Below are 17,456 nucleotides of genomic sequence, written 5' to 3'. Positions count from 1 at the left end.
GTCAAACTGAGCTCCATTCAATCGCATTATCTGGAGGACAAGAATAGGCCATACTAGCTCAAAAACACGCAGGTTTCCAGTCTCTTACAACTGCGATGGAATTTGGATTTACCGGTCGCGGTCGTTTTTGCCGAGCCGACATGTTGGATTCCGCGAAATACGGCAAGCGCTTGCAGTCTCCTAGAAGACGGAAAGGACATTTGAAGAGGTCGGCAAGCACAGGTGCTCGCTCCGAAAGTAAGAGGCATTCATACATCACAGTTCACGCCAGATTCGCAAAGCTTATAGTCTGACTTTCCGGCTATCACAGCATTGTCGCCCTCTTCCTTCGCTTTCTTCGTTTTCTGTCAACAGAAAAGGCATAAAATGTGTGTATTTGAATCTATTTCGCGACGCAATTGCAAGCTCAGAAAAAAACTGTTCGAAACGCATACCAGTATGATTGGTGCCTCCATTTTCAATTCCATAGGATATTGCGAGATTTGATAATTGTTCAGTGCTTTTGCCCCGTGTATCAACAACAACAACAACAACAACAACAACAACAATAATAACAACAACAACAACAGTGTATCAATGGTCGGTTGACATCACGGAATTAATGTGTACTATACTTGAAACGGAGAATTTGAATTTTTAACCGAGAATAAAAACACCGTTTACATGCACCCTAAGATTCTCAAACCGGATACCAATTCAAAAATGTATCGACGTCTGTACTGTGCAACAGTCAGAACACGCAAACGATATGAAAGCAGCACACATACTCACTTGTGAGTTTTTCAAATCTTCAATCGTCGCCGGTACGGGACGGTTTTTCGTTTCCGGCACCAATAACACCAAAGCCCCCGCTAACACTGTCAAGGATCCCATGATGACGTAGGGAAGAGGCTGCCATACATCTGATAGCAATCGCATGAAGGGCATCAGGATTGTGGATGTGCGGCTTACGAGAACACAAAGGCTAAAACCACTGTTACTGCAACAAAAATGATGAGATCGAAATTTCATCAAGACCAAAACCAGATTCTGAAGACAGATTGCTTACTACATGTATATACGAAGGCTGGTGCCGCGTACTCAGCCCAAAGAACTCTTCGCAGACGTTGAGATACAGCAGATAAAAATCCCGCCCCTTTAAGGCACCGTTATCAATCCGTTATTTTTACTGATTTCAAGGTTTTTGACTCATAAAAAAGTAAATATCAGTCTATCTTGTCCTACTGGCAGACATGTCGAAATGCTTTGTGTTCAACTCGTGGTCACGATCTGTACGAAAATGTCTACCGTCCTTGTTGTCCACAGACTGAAGTTGAGTTTGGCCTAGGATTCATATGCCAAAGATACCAATCGTATACATAACAAATGTACTTGTCAAAATTGCATTTTACAATGAGAACAACGCGTATGTTATCGGGCAAAGAGAGCTCTCGCCGGCCTACAACACCTGCTTCAATTACTTTGGCTTTTCTCTCACCCTTGCCTATGAAAAGACGCTGATAGATAGCATGTCGTCCTCTTTTCTTTCAATAATCTCTTCGTTTTTAATCGGAGAAAAGAATTGCATATCGCGTCGTGGCCCACTGGTATGTTCATTAATACAACTTACCCGACGACAGTTGGGTAGAGTTCGGCCACGTGAACAAAACTGGACCAGAAGGCCGCCGCAGCCCCGACTTTAGCTATCAATGCGAATGCAGTGCCTAAGTGTTGTAAACCTGTGAGAATACAGGTGACATGTAAGATCGTCATTAAAAATTTCTTCACATTTATTTGTCGAGACAATGGAGAACAGGCTATAACATGACGATTAAAACTTGTAACCATATGAAAGTAAATAACGATCAACCTTCCACGCACTCGACACTTCTTAAGATAAGCTTGAATTGTCCTTTGTACTCGTAAAGCATGTGATGAGTCTGTCGATGGGGAATTCAAAGGTTTTTCCGCTCGGTGAACTAAAGACCTGTACTTCTGTTTGCAGCGAGCGTAGACCCTCTTTATGCAGGGCTACTTATGCCACGATATATCACGAGATTAAGACTTTCAATGTGCGGACCATTTCTTCTTCAGGTGTACCCATTTGCTGCTCGGAAAAAATATTTATTAATGCCTAACATTATAAAAATATCTTTGCACGACCCAAGCCTGCAAGATGTTCAATAATTGATGAATATTCAAAGCCAAATCGAAGTGAACTCACCGTTCTTTGGAAATGGACTGAGGAAACAAAAGACGCCGCAGACGATACTACACACTCCGATCGGCCTAGGGCGCCCCCAGCGGTGGAGTGCGTAAGACGAAAGCAGTATAGCGAGCACTTCAACCAATCCAGACAGGAAGAAATTGACATATCTGTTGCCGGCAAATGACGTCGAAAACACCGATAATCCAAAATAGGGCAACACAATTGAAAAGCTGGATAAGTAAAATATGCATAGACACTGGTTACTTTGTATGGTAGAGCAGCTCAAAAATCCACATCGAAACTATAGTGTCAGACGGAAATATTTCTGCGAAGCGCCGTTGCATGATGTTGTAAACGTGTCTGGCAATATTATAGGATATACTGTCGCGAGACGAAGTGTGAAAATGTGACCACTTTGTTGTCTGTTTCTCGTAATTTATTATATTATCTCAGAGTTATTTTGAAAATATACATGTCTGATTCAATTGATATTGTTCGTCTAAAAGGGATTTGAATAGCAGTATATTGGGATGTGTATGACATGTTTGCCTGCATTTAAGACTCTCTTAAATTCTTTGTGTTGTTTTGATATACTTTTCCATCTAAAAAAAACACCATCGGCGAGCACATGATTGCCTTGTTATGATAGAATGCGCCTTGGGGATACTACAGTCACTCGGACTCTCAAACCTTTATAACACCTTTTGTAGTGTACCACTTGTGGGGACTTAATTTGCACTTGATAGAGTAAATAACGTTCTTATCGTTTATCTTTGTAAAAATTGAAATTTAATTGTTCCCGTTCGCATTAACACAGAGATGGCGACAATTTTGAATTTTAAAGGGCTGGTGAAAAGTAAAATGAATTTTTATTGCTTGTTTATTTTGATGAATAAAAATGGTCAGAAAAAGATCTGCATTGGAATTTTTCAAAACTGCGCTCCCAGTTCCGAATAAAGGCCCTAGCGACGCCCTTGGCAACAAAGATACAAATCTTCGGTACACTTCGACAAATGTCGGGTATGACGTAATTTACAGCACATTGACCGCCGGCCATATATTCACGTCAGTTCTTTCGTGTGCATTCTCGAATCCATCGTAAAAACTGTGACAGCGCCTAAGCGTTGTATCGCTGTGCATTGTTCTCAGTCAGTATCAAAATGTTTCAATGACCGAAGGATGAAGATCTGGCCAGAAAATGGACCAAATTTGTGAAAGCAAAGCGGGTTAATTTTACTCCTGTAGCCAAGCGCTGGCTCTGCATGGCAGGGCTTTGTGTTACCGGCGTTATACGGGAGGCCGTAATAACAGGTATTTTATACAAAGGCACAGACTTATTCTACCTGCAACTTAAAACTGATAGTGATTTTGTAGCTCATTCTTTGCTATTTTTCATAGTATTTGGTAGCCGGTATCAGACAGTTCGTGTTTGTGTCGGCTACATAGACGATCTGCCGTTTAATACACCCTGCCATACAGAGCTAGCCAGGCGCGTACATGTACTTCGCTACACACACTTCACTGACGATTGTTTTCACGGAATACGATCATGAATTTTCCAGAAGGCAAGCCGTAATTTATAAGATTATCAATAAAACTAGTGATTGGCTAGACTATTTTGGTGGTGTAGTTCTACCCCACGAGTTCTACGTAACCGAAGATGATGAACGACTCGGACGACTGCAGTGCTTGCTTTCCAAGCATTTCTATGTGGCCAAACCATGTGTTGCGCAATCGATCGTCTGATGTACGTAGGGATGATTAAATAAATATCATACCGTTCACACTTGACGGTGTATTCAGTGTAGAAGTTAGAACAACAACAGACCTAAGCTTACATTGCCGAAGAAATAATTCTGTGAAAAATATCAGAAATTTACAGTTGAATTTAAAAACGTGTGCGGTACAACGATTCATTGAAAAAACGTATGTGCCGTTGGCTTGTGTAGCTCAGCACGGCGTGACCTTTGACAGTCGGTCAATCAACGTTTACAGATCGATGGGAATAATATAAAGTGAGATACTGATCATGATTATGGAGACCACAATTTTCCACGTCTTATATGGGCTCTGAATCTCAAGTCAAAACTATGTCAAAGATTAGAAGTTTTCAGGCGTACATGATTCGAAAACACCGCAGCTCGCGCACTGTCTTGCAACAGATCATACAATGATACACAGATACATGATACACAACTTTCCACAGGTTTCTAGCTATTTCGGCACTTGTAGGTTTTAGCCCAAATTGTTTCGGCCGGTAATGTTCACAACCCCGGTTTGTTCGGCGATGACAGCCTAGCCTTTTCGGCCTTTATCAGCGGCGCAGCCCATATCGTTTTGTCAGGACTGACATGGAAGACAGTACGATAATACCACGGCACGGCGGTACCAGAAGAGTTCTACCTCCATGGATAATACGGACAGTGCGAGTGAGCGTTTTGTCAGTAGGACCACAGAGTACCATAGACAGAGTGGCAACAGCTATTGTTTAAGGCGTGAAGCGGTTACGTAAGCAATCCATGTTTGCCTCGCCTCACGAAGCTCTTGGCTCGCTTTTCCGAAGAGTGCCGACCATGCACCCTTCGGTAATTTTCGGATTTTCACCAATTGTTAAGCGAAAGTATGTTCGACAAAGTTTGTGTTGTTGTTGTCGTCGTGTGGTGCTGATCGGAATTGATGTGCTGGCAAAAACGGGAGTGTTTTGAGCTTCAGGAAAGTGGGTTTTAACCATTTTAAAAATTCCTCTCATATTTTTATGAATATATAATGAGTGTGTTAGAACCAAATTTGAAAGTCTTTTATCGATACTGTCTGGTTTTACCCGATGGTTTACGGTCAGTCATACCGTCTTTTACACGTGCGTCAAGAAAGGACATGTTTATGAAACTGCTGGCGTGTTATGTTTTGATTGGCGTGAAGCAGTGTTTCTGGCCTTAGAGCTCACAAAGTAACTATGGTTGCTACGCGACTGGCAGTACGATGCCATCTCGTCGTATGTTTCGCATAATCTCGTGTAATTATCAACCACAAACAAAGCCTCCAAAAAGTTTAACACCTTTGAAGCTCATTTTAATATGAAAAGCCAATAGTCTACCGAGACGACCATGGAACAAAAGGCATGCAAGTGTTGCCACTCTGTCTATGGTACTCTGTGGTAGTACTAACATAACAGTGGAGCCAGCGAGCGTTTTGTCAGTATGACTGACACATTTGATAGAGACCTACAGCTGCCATGTACAGCCCAAATTCTAGCTGTTGTTCGTCCTGAACTGTCTTGGTCGCGCAACTCGACAGAAGTCGCCATCGTGTTCCATACATGTACAGATAGGCTGCGCTTAAGTGACGTCACACTTCCGGGTTTGATTTTTTTGCGGGAAAATGTGACTAAGCTTCGGAAAACGCATTTTTTCGCCGGAAAATGCGCACTTTAAACCATTTTCCGCCATAAATTTTTTGCTTGTGCCTTTCCTTGTGTTATTTAACGAGTGCAAATCACATTTTCAGCGATTTCATTTTAATCTTTACCAGCCCTTTAAGTGCTCGTAAATGTTGTTTTTTCAGTCTCCTAGTACCAATGCTTGCACGCTGACCCCCGATATTTATTAATGATTGCGAAAGGGAACGGTTTAGAGTTTGAGGGAATTTTGAGCAAAATTTTAAGTATTTCACCGCACTTTCGAGGCGCGTTCTACCTTAAAGGTATACTGTCACCTGTTCCAATTTTGCCACAGTTACCATGGAAAGAGAAAATCTAACCAATCACAGATTTTAAGCGGGTGGCCGCTTTTTAAAAACAGCGCCCTCACATGGGCATTTTGAATACCACGGAACGCCCCTTTGACCATATATGGGCATATTTAGATTACAGGTGACTGTATACCTTTAAGGTAAGATGTTCTATCTATATTTCATTCTATCGAACTGTATGTATGTTTTACATCCGGAAAACTTTCATGTTAACCTATAACTAGCAACAAATAAGCTCATGATTGGCTCGCCTTTTCAAACAGTAATTATGTCTTACATTAGTTTTGTTCTGTATTTTATGTATTCACATATGTATACATTTTTTATTCGGTGACTAAGAGACAAACAAAGAAGGGAAACATTTGGGAACAATTTTAATGACATAAACGATGTCGTCAGATCAAACCATGACGTATTATGAAATATCGACTACTTACCATAAATACAGAATTATCAGGGTTGTTTGGCAAAGTTTTGGCGTTTTGAACAGATCAGTGTAGTTGTAGTGGTTGCTTTGTGACTTCGAATTTTTCTTCCGGTTCTGTGCCTTTTCCTTCATCGTATTCTGAGTTGGTAGAGAAAAAGAAAGATCTATAGCAAGCATTCATTTTCAATCAGCCTTCAGTGGTATTTAGCAGAATGGCGTTTGGGTGAGATTTCGTATAAGATATTATAACACGCCACATGCTCATTCCGTGTCGCGATTCGCTAGAATACGTCACGTGACGAGAAAATAGATACGTCTAGTCCCCATCAGATCGAAAAAAGTGACGTCAGAGGGTATTTTGAAAAGCTATTTCCCTAGGGAAATAGTCCTGACCAAATTTGGAAAAGTGTCTGGTCACGTGACCGTAGTGTCGTCTGCAGCTTTGCAACAATGGCGGGTGACTGGAACGTGATGTGCGTCCGGGATAGGTGACGACACATTCTCTAAAACAGATTTTCCAACATTTTCCAACAGTCCAACAGCGTAGGAACTTGAACAGCTCATAGACGGAATAGATTAAAGTGCAACAAAGGATGTCGCTAGGTATGCTTAGAATATTTTTTGAAAGAAAGTGGTACTACCACGTACAACTGAAACCGCTGTGGAAACATCGCCCAGTAAACTTGTTACAATGGATTGTTGTGGTGCAAAATATCAAAACACATTAAAAACTATATAACGATACAACATGAGCATGTGCTGTGTTATAAAACACCTATCGCCTGGTCTTTATTCGGGCTATAGCGCTCGTCTATAACCCCTCGTGGCCGTGTGTTACCAGAAACACATCGCTATACCCCTCGGCCTACGGCCTCGGGGAATAGCGATGTGTTGCTGGTAACACACGGCCCCTCGGGGTAATAGACGGGCGCTATAGCCCTCATGACCAGGCAATAGGTGTTTAATATGATGGTGTCATTGTTGCTCAATGACAAGTCAAGCAGGATGCTGTCAAATGTTGTGTATTTACCTGTGGTTATACTTAGCACAAAATGTATACTCCTTAAAATTGTACTAATTTTAGGAGTTATAACTCTCACAGCTCAGGCAATATGACTTCCATTCTAATTTCACAAAAATACCGCAATTATACGGTGTCGCTCAAATTTGATCAGAATTGGTACATACCAAAGATCAACAATAACAGGGCTCCCATAGAGAGCTAAGCGAGCATGTGAACACCCTACATGAGCAAAAAAAACATTAGGCTGAGCGTGAAAACGCCCTACATGAGAGAAAAAAACATTGGGCTGAGCATGAAAACACCCTACATGAGTAAAAAACATGTTGCATTGTGGGTATTTTCAAGATGGCAGCCGCCATGACAGCCTGCACTGAAAGCTCTGGTGAGTACATATTTGGTCGATTTTACCGTCGAGAAATATTATTTGGAAAAATAAAAACATCAGAGTATGCAGCAGTGTTTCAAGTGTCTATGCACATAGTTCATTACATAGCAGAAGCTCAAACTACAAAGATTACTTCAACACAAAATCACTTAGTGGGTTAGGATAACACATGCATTGCCTTAGCTCTGCATGGCAGGGCTGTGTGTTACCGGCGTTATACGGAGGCCGTATAACGCCGGTAACACACAGCCCTGCCATGCAGAGCTAGCATTGCCTCTGAACATAGAGCTACCAATGCTCTGAAGCACTGCAAGAACTTTCTTACACACTGCACAGCCGACAAGCGATGCATGTAGTACACTGTACAGCTCAAATGTTTTGGAAGTTTACAGCTACAGTCATTCACCTACTTCGAGTTTTAGTGCTGAAGTAATTATTACAGTTTGAGCATCTGAGATGTAATGAACTGTGCATAAACACTTGAATGCATAATGCCGAGTCAGATTGTGTCCTACATATACATTAATAGGATTTAAAATATGTCACTTTTCATTCAAGATAAGGATTATTGAAAAAAGTCTCCAAAATATCAATGTGCTTGCTATTTGTCGTGCATCATGTGCATGTTTGTGTGAGCTTTACTATTTAGCAGAGAATTAGAGAGCCATTAAAAGCAGTGAACACTACCGGTATATTAGAGAAAATACATGTATCATTGTGCTAATGATGGTAACCTTCACCCACCAATGTTAAGAATAGCTACAGGTCAGAGATCATCAGCTTTATTAATGCTGTGAATATTTGGAATTCCATTGCCCATCTATTCGAAACAGTCAAACTTGTCGACTTTTAAATCAAAATTAAATGAATATCTTTTCATGATGTACTGTATGAAGGTTCAGATCTGGATTAGCCTGTCATAGTCTTTGACATTTTCTTTTTTACTCTCTCTGCTCCTGTATTTTTCTAGAGGTCCAAATTTAAATTAAAGTACAGGTAACCATAGCTAGCTGTTGTGATGTACTGTCTTGTTAGCAGAAACTAATCAAATTGTACTCAGTAACTTCACAACAATCTACAGCTGAACTTGACATATATCATCAAAATTAAAATATTTTATAACTCATGACAGCTTCTCTTTTGTTTTCCAGAACCACTTGTTTGAGAGAAAAAAAAGAAGATGAGCAAGACACAAACCAGTTGGGATGTCTCACTTAGATGAGGCAGCAAAAAAGGGGGGGGGAGTTTTGACACAGGGTGTTTGACATTACCACAATCTCAAAGGGAAATTTAATTTGTTGATTAGAATTGGAAAAAGTTGTAAAAAATTAAGGTCAGAGGATAATTTCACCATCAGAACAGCCAGTATGGCCCAGTGTTGCTAGCTTTCAGCACATGCATTTTACATGTAGAAGATACAGTGCTTGACTTGTCACATTCATTTATTATTTTGGAATAATTGATGAATCAATACAGTTTTGTTTTCTAGTAATTGCATGTATGCTATATTAGTAGTTGAAGACCCTGGGTTATTGGCACAGATAGTTTTTGGCACTGATCAAAATGGCAAAACTTGTAAAACTTGAGAATAAAATCATATTTGTGGACAGTGTGTAACACATTAATTAAGTATGTCCTCAGTCTTTTTTATGTTGTCAAACACAGATTCTAGCATTTTGTGTAATTCCAAACCTAATGCCAGAGCAAGCATGCTGAGGAGAATGCAAGAGGACTTGCCATGGAAGTCAACAAAAGTTAATGTGTTTCTACTCATTGTAACCAGTAATGATTTGATCACTGAGGTGTAACTCTGATAAACATAATTAGTTATTGGTAACCCCTGCCTGCACTATCATCCTAAATCCAATCAACAGAGGGTCATATTCTCTGATTGACTTCCAGGGTAAGCCAGTTGCATATTGTCTACGGTTGGTTATCCAGTACCAGGTTGGAAGCAATAGTGCAAAACTAAACTTGGGTAACGTCAAGAAATACAAAGATGATACTAGACGAGGTACCGGTACATATACGATGAAATGAAAGTAAAGTTAAAAATAGTGATTTTCCTTCAATTCACCAGCACTCACATTTTATGAAATACCAGAAACTAATAATATTTTATGGAAAAGATTTATTTTCACTTATTTATTCAAATATATTTACTTCTTGCGAAGTAAATGAAATCATGTTATTGAAACTAAATAATATGAAATAAATAGAATATAGTAATATAGAATTGTATGAAACAGCAAGTGTAGCCCTTTTCTTGAAAGAACACATCTCCATAAATATGCCAATAAAACTCACTGACCGAAGCAGACTTTGGTGCTGCAGAATACAAAACAAGACCATGTTGGCTTTTACTCTACTGGATAAATACAGCTGACAGAAAAGCTAACAGATTCCTTTTCTGCCTATTATTCTGCTTTTCTATTTATAGAATAACAGATGATCTACATGCCTTATCGAGCGAAAAACTTGTAGAACAATATACAAAACTGTCTTTTGTTAAATAATTTAGAGATATGATAGTGTTTACTGGAATGTTAGAATCCCTTCATTGTCATCAGTACCATTCACTTCATCAGCTGTTGCAGTTTCATTGTATTGTTGTCATCTGGGATTTGAGTGGCATTCTCAATGCAATGATCTTCCTCTGACAAGTTCACCCATGGTACAGCAAGGTATGTAGAGTTGCATGCTGTTGTAAATGAAGGAAAAGTTTAGGAGTTTTTGAACCACAGAAATATGATCATTTTTCGCAGTTTACAGAAAGGTTTAGCTTTATATTAATCGTGAATAAAAGTATAAGCACATCCTTTGTACATAATTTGAATGGTCTTCAGTAGACTTGAGTTATTGGAGCTGGCTAGTCGAGGACAAAATCTGTTTCGACCCCCAAAGATACTCGTAAACATGCATATCCATTGCTTCAGTCTCTTGTACACAGTTTACAGCACACTGTGAAGTAAAGTTGTACATGTAGCAGTTTATCACCCACTGAGCGATTTTGTGTTGAAGTAATCTTTGTAGTTTGAGCTTCTGCTATGTAACTAAACTATGTGCATAGACACTTGAAATACTGCTGCATACTCTGATGTTTTTATTTTTCCTAAATAATGCTTCTCAACGGTAAAATCGACCAAAATATGTACTCACCAGAGCTTTCAGTGCAGGCTGTCATGGCGGCTGCCATCTTGAAAATACCCACAATGCAACATGTTTTTTACTCATGTAGGGTGTTTTCATGCTCAGCCAAATGTTTTTTTCTCTCATGTAGGGCGTTTTCACGCTCAGCCTAATGTTTTTTTTGCTCATGTAGGGTGTTCACATGCTCGGCTTAGCTCTCTATGGGAGCCCTGAAAAAGCGTTATTTCTATCTGTTCAGTGCAGGAAAATTATACGTTGATGTTATGACAATTTCTGCACAGTACAACCAGAAAAACAACAAGAAATATTTAAACCAGAAATTAAGAATGACAAAAGTAAATAAGGTCTGAAACTTTAGATACTGAAGGTCAACTTAGCAACATGCATAGCAGAGAATCTTTCTACCATGGATGTACAAAAATAGACATCCATCTGGTTTCACCAGATCTGTTAATATGTCACAGTTCATAAACAATGACAGGAAATGAACAATTAGCTGTTTCAGTTACTGCTACCACTCCCAAACATAATAGGTACCCTGGCAGCTGCATACAAATAGGTTAAAGGTCAAAATCCTCTTATTCAGATGTGTGGGCTGATTTAGTTCACTGCCACCACTCCTGCACACTTGCAGTATTTCCCTTTTTCTTACCTCATTTGCGCATTTTTGACACTGATGTGTTCATTTGAACAAATTCACATCTCAACCCCTACATCTACCTGTACACCAAATACTGAGACGGTAGCTTTGGCGGTATGGGAGCCTTTGTGTGTGACGGACATACATCCGCACATACCAACAAATATACAGACATACAGACGCCACTCAGACTCATCATATAAGCTCTTTTTGGTATTTATATATAAAACCAAATATGAGCTAAAAATTGTAAAAATATGAAACATTTCCCTCATATTTTCTTACGTGTGATGATAATCTTGTATACGCAAAATAGGAACTTGGAAGTGTCTTTTGATTGGTCCGCACCGCCTCTCGTATGATGATATCAGCCTCGTTCACGTGCCCAAGTGAAAGCAGCCATCTTGGTGATTCTGGAATGAGTCTGCAATGAAATAGAGATGAAGAAAGTATTACATTTTCAAGTTATATTTTTAATTTATTCGATTGTATTTGCTATGTGTCGTCTTCAGTCAAGATCGTTCGTTAAAACTGCGTACGCTACAGATCTAAACTAAAAGCGGATGAAAGTACACCTGTGAACGAAACACGAGACCACTTTTTCACCACCTACGATAGACCTTGATATAATGAATTTGGTGTACCGCAAATCGGGCGATTGGAGGCTTACGTGGGATTGACATGTGAATATCACAGGCACCACCGTAGTTGTTGATAGCGGTTTTAGTTCAGTAGAAAGGGGCTACACTAAAGGCGATATCAACTACGGTCGATGCCTGTGATAAATATTGGTCCTAGCTAAGCCTACTAATGTCTTATCAAAAAGCGTCGAGCGGAGGCGAGGTCAGAAGGGGAGGAGGTCACAGGTCTCACACAAATAGCATGATCACTACGCTCTATAAATTGAGCCTTATGCGCGCCCCAAAATAGAACTTTATGGTAGGTGGACAACAAATGGCCAGATTCTCTCTCAAAGACCCGGGCAACAGACTCGCACCTGAATACGAAGACAACAAGTAGGACGGCTTGAGGTATCCCAACAGCAATTTGTAGCAGCCTCCAGTGCCTCAGGAAATATGCAACGAGAGCAAAGATCATGTGACCCAGTGGAAACGTCAGTGCTAACATATTCCCTATGATGGCTCTCTTTGAAGGTCCAGTCCATTCAATAACTGTATCGTATGAAAAGAAAAATCCTACTAAATGTCCTAAGATATATCGTCTCTACAAATATGTCATCAACACAAATGTAAAAGTTAAAGTAGAATGCGCTTCGGAGACTCTCAATTTTCTTCAATGATTTTCTAGTTCACCGCTCATAGGCCGTGCTAATATTCTGTACACTACATACCGTATGTATACGATGCCACCAGTACACCTGGGTATGTGCAGCCAACGATGAACTGACAGAAAATGAACATGGCGAGATGTGGTGATACCGCTGACAGGAAGCAAAATACGCTTTGGATAAACAAAGCCGAGGCAATCGACGGCAATCTTCCATACCTAAATATGAGATAGAAATATGCATCATTTTAGCCAAGATCTGTAATCACGGGTGAATATGAAAATGTATCACTACACGTGACTACAGTCAGTGAATAGGAGGTACTAGCCGTGCATCCCTGCTACGAATGAACTGAAGGGACTTCCATCAATAAGCATTCGGAACAATTTTTCAGAAGAGTTTATGCATTTATACTGTCAATAAACAGAAGGTAGAGTGCAGCGTAGGCTCTTTAAACATTTATTTATTTATTTATTTATTTATTTATTCATTTATTTATTTTATTTATTTATTTACACTTTATTTAAAGAGGGTAGGCTGATTTACAAAATTATTGTATTTTACATCAGAGCCCTTAGAAATATACATCGTTAGTAGAAAACAATCTGCCCTGAGTTAAATTAATATAACACAAATACATAAGGACAGATGGAAAAAATTAATGTAAGGAAAAACCTTCATACTTAAATTTAGTAAACACAAGCCTATAAGCAGTCGATTTAATAATGATGACACATTTTCAACATTATATAGGAGGGAATATCGTTCCAAAGCGATGGATGGACAATATGTATTATATGCAATTACTGTGAACAAACAGTAGGGGGCGGTATGTAATGACCACGATAAATGATAAGTAGTTTGTATAATGTTCATGTGAGACACTTTCTCTGTTCCTTGTATCAATGATAGGATTCACACAGGCATTTCTCACGGACAGTTCGGCTATAACATGAACCATAGACAGTAGACTGTCTATGCATGAACGCTATAATTAACAGGCACTTTAGACCATAACACAGACGATAACACACCCAGAATCGTCACACATCGTTGGACAGAGGTATGCTAACATTCCACGTATGATGGTAGCGACATGCACGATTGCTATTCATGGAACAGAGGGCGATTATTTGAAATTACCACCGATTTAAAGGGCCAACATACAATTATCATCAATGAATAAAAACAATTGATAAATAACACAAGGGGTCGATTTACAGTCATGACAAAATAAAATAATATCTTCGATAGGACACACTTCTTGTGATAATGCATTGCGGGTATATGGATGGCAAAAAAACAGCGTTCTGTTCATTGAGATGCAAAGCTAAGTCTATATTTATAATATGTCATGGCCCTAAACATTACATTAATTTTCAAATGTAAATTTCTGATCAATATATTTGAAGAGGTTATAGAGGAGGGATTAAGGTTTATCTACTGAAATAATTAAGTCAGTTACTTCGGCCAGGGGGGCGGTGGATTCATGGAATCACCTGTTTTTGACTTTGGACTTGTGATAGGGGTACCATGTTTTGAAATGCTAAATAGGGGGATCAGTGTGTTTTTGAATTACGACACGGAGTCATAATTGCCTAAACACATCGTACCAGCCACGAATTTCATCATTCAATTGCATTTATCAGACATTTCAATTGCATATATCAGATCATATATATATATATATATATATATATATATATATATATATATATATATATATATATATATATATATATATATATATATACATATCAGAGATCTCTGCATGTTTGCAGCTTGAAAGTCTGTTTTGCAAAGTGTACTTATCATTACAAAATCTGCAGAACATACGACAATAATGAAACATTCCCGCTTTGTCGCGGGGGTCACCCTGTCTTTAAAAGTTGGAATAGGGGTGTCACCCTGTATTCGAAAACCGGAGGGGGGGGGGGGTTAAGCCACTTTTTGACGTTGGCAAAAATAATCAACCGCCTCGAGGCCGAAGAAACTGACGAGTCCCTAAAATGAGGTCTTATTCGACTTTTCAAAATGGTGCGTGCAGAATTATTTGTTATTTGTGAGTGTCGCAAGTCTTATTACAAGTATACATCAACAAAAGTAATGGTGGATTGTAGTCACCTGTCCGAAATTGTTCCGTAGATGCCGGATCCAACTGTCATTCCCGCATAGACTGCAGACTGGGCCAGTTCCCTCAGCCATTTTCTGTCACACACCAGGTTCCACTATACAAAGCAAACAACGTCACGAGTCACGCCTTCGTTGTTTGTCTTGCGAGATTTCGATGTCAATAAGGATGGTGATATGAAGCCTGCTTAGGGACTGGTCAGTTTCTTCGGCCTCGGGAGCCGGTGGATGTATGGGTCACCCTGTTTTTGACTTTGGTGATGGTAGGTCACCATGTTTTTGAAATCCCCGATAGAGGGGGGTCAGTATTTTTTTGAAGTACAACACGGGCTCATCCTTGCCTAAAATACATCATACAAGCCGTGAATTTCATCATTCCGTTGCAGTTTTTTCGGCTCGACCTTCGGGGGTGTAACTTTGATATATCAGACATATATATTTCTCTACGCGCCTTTATATATATATATATATATATATATATATATATATATATATCTATATATATATATATATATATATTATATATATATATATATATATGCTAGACGTGGTACTTGTCGTGATTACTCTACAGACTGTTTCATGCGCTTGGCAATCGTCAGGAGTGAATCATCATCTGTAGAGTAATCACGACAAGTTCCACGTCTAGCAATACCTATGCCCTGCGGAAACGCATCGAGCACTATACATTGCCTGAATTGACACCAAGCCACTGAGTATATATATATATATATATATATATATATATATATATATATATATATATATATATATATATATATATATATATATATATATATATATATATATATATATATATATGTATGTATGTATGTATGTATTTACCTTTGTCCGGGGGTAACCCTGTTTTTGAAAGCTGGAATAGGGGGCGGGGTCAGCCACTTTTTCACGGCATCAAATATAATCCACCCCCCCCCCCCAGATTAAAGAAACCGACCAGTCCCTTAGCTTTCCGCCAATTATTGACGCAAGTCAAAGATCATCTCTGCACGCATGCGCTGTTAAATGGGCGTCCCCGTCTGCCGTCTAACGGCGAATAAATAACATCGGCCCATTTGTGCGTACGAGCGAGTGCAACAGCCAGCAAAATCTATGTTCAAGTGTGTTTCCGACAATCAAACGTATTTCAAACCGAACCACATTGGCTTTTTACGTGTTTCAAAATCGTGTGAATTTATTGAATACTGCTTTCCGGGGAAAAGGTTAAAAAAAACAACAAACAATTTTGATAAGGTCTAGAATAAAAGCAATGTATCACATGTGTTTACCTCAGTGACTGTGGTGGATTGGTGCTGCGATCTGTCGTAACCCCATTTCATGCACGTTCGGCCTTTTATAGTCGTATCAAAGGGCAAAGTGCCGTTGTCTCGGCCCGATAAAAGATCAGTACTCGTGTTTGCCATTGACCAGTTTCCGGTGAGTGTATTTTCCAAAAGGTCACATCGGTCTTTATTTTTAACGATCCGAGTTGCTCTCAAAGACGTCGAGTTTGGAGATGACCCGTTTTGAATCTCAGCCAGGCACACGAAGTCGACATCGTCGCTTACGAAGACTTGCGCAAATACGATGAACGGGACTGTCATCAAGAAGGCCGCGTTAAACACAAAGAGTTTCCTTTGATATGGTCCAAAGTCACCCAAGGAGGCGAGTATTGTATCGAAATCCATCCCCCGTCCGCCCCGGCACCCGTGATGTCTATAATTTCAGCATTGCAGGTCATGTCCCATCGTTCGCCAGGACAATAACAACATTCGAACAAGTGATGTAACAATCACTGCATGGAGAAAGACCTTTGTGCTCGCTGATAACGCCGCCTTGCCGGTTTTGCCGGTCGGCATGCAAATTGTCACAATTCTATGCTGATACTGTAACCTCGCTCCGGTACCAAATGCTACAACATAACATTTGGCGGCTACATTGTGGATATTTCTCGCGAGATTCCGAATTGATGTCGTCAGAACCTCTACACATTTACTCCAAATCTGTACAGTATGTCTTGTTTTCGTTTGCAGACCCTGGTTTCCAGGCAAAGCGTCACAGATAAACCTTTTATATACCCACCTTATTATAGAGCAGCTGAATCTAAATTTAACCTCACTGTTGCTGACGCTTAATTGTCAGAGCGAGCGAATTTATTAGGTCTATTGTTGCCTTTGTGATAGTGGGGTCATGGGTTGTACGCGTCTCAAAGTCAGAGACTTAAACTTTTGCTCAAACTTTCCTCAATGAAAACGTCAAGCATACTCTTACCAAATCAAGGATAAATAACAGGGGTCACACGTGCAATGCTTGGTGTAGGACAACAAATTTGTCTGACATTTACCGATATTTGAAATTCAAAATTGCCGCCATCCCTGTGTTAACTCTATGTGTGAAAATAAAATGTTCGATTTTCGAATGACTAAGAAGGTCACATATTTCTTAGTCATCAAAGAGCTTCAAAATGCGCTCCCTAA

At 39.7% G+C, this 17,456-nt stretch overlaps 1 protein-coding gene across 1 annotated transcript; it reads right to left on the bottom strand.

Moving 5' to 3' along the window:
- Positions 1-248: 248 nt before the first annotated feature.
- Positions 249-17,101, bottom strand: LOC139127852 (organic cation transporter protein-like). Its single transcript, XM_070693710.1, has 10 exons — positions 16,269-17,101; positions 14,974-15,077; positions 12,913-13,067; positions 12,559-12,733; positions 11,847-11,985; positions 6,373-6,500; positions 2,204-2,418; positions 1,610-1,718; positions 772-979; positions 249-344 (listed from the first exon to the last, which is right to left on the bottom strand). The coding sequence occupies exons 1-10, from the start codon at positions 16,665-16,667 to the stop codon at positions 249-251; spliced, it is 1,728 nt and encodes a 575-aa protein (XP_070549811.1). The 5' UTR covers positions 16,668-17,101.
- Between the last annotated feature and the right edge of the window lie 355 nt (positions 17,102-17,456).

The sequence above is a fragment of the Ptychodera flava genome, unplaced genomic scaffold (genome assembly GCF_041260155.1).
Source record: "Ptychodera flava strain L36383 unplaced genomic scaffold, AS_Pfla_20210202 Scaffold_38__1_contigs__length_1544198_pilon, whole genome shotgun sequence".
NCBI classification, from domain to species: Eukaryota; Metazoa; Hemichordata; class Enteropneusta; family Ptychoderidae; genus Ptychodera; species Ptychodera flava.
This window is presented reverse-complemented; position numbering and strand designations above follow the sequence as displayed.

Coding starts and splice junctions, on each gene's coding strand:
- LOC139127852 (XM_070693710.1), bottom strand. CDS start 16,667: ATGGATTTCGATACAATACTCGCCTCCTTGGGTGACTTTGGACCATAT. Junction 2,419..6,372: donor CTGATAATTCTGTATTTATG/GTAAGTAGTCGA, acceptor TTACTTATCCAG/CTTTTCAATTGTGTTGCCCT. Junction 345..771: donor AAGATTTGAAAAACTCACAA/GTGAGTATGTGT, acceptor TTCTGTTGACAG/AAAACGAAGAAAGCGAAGGA.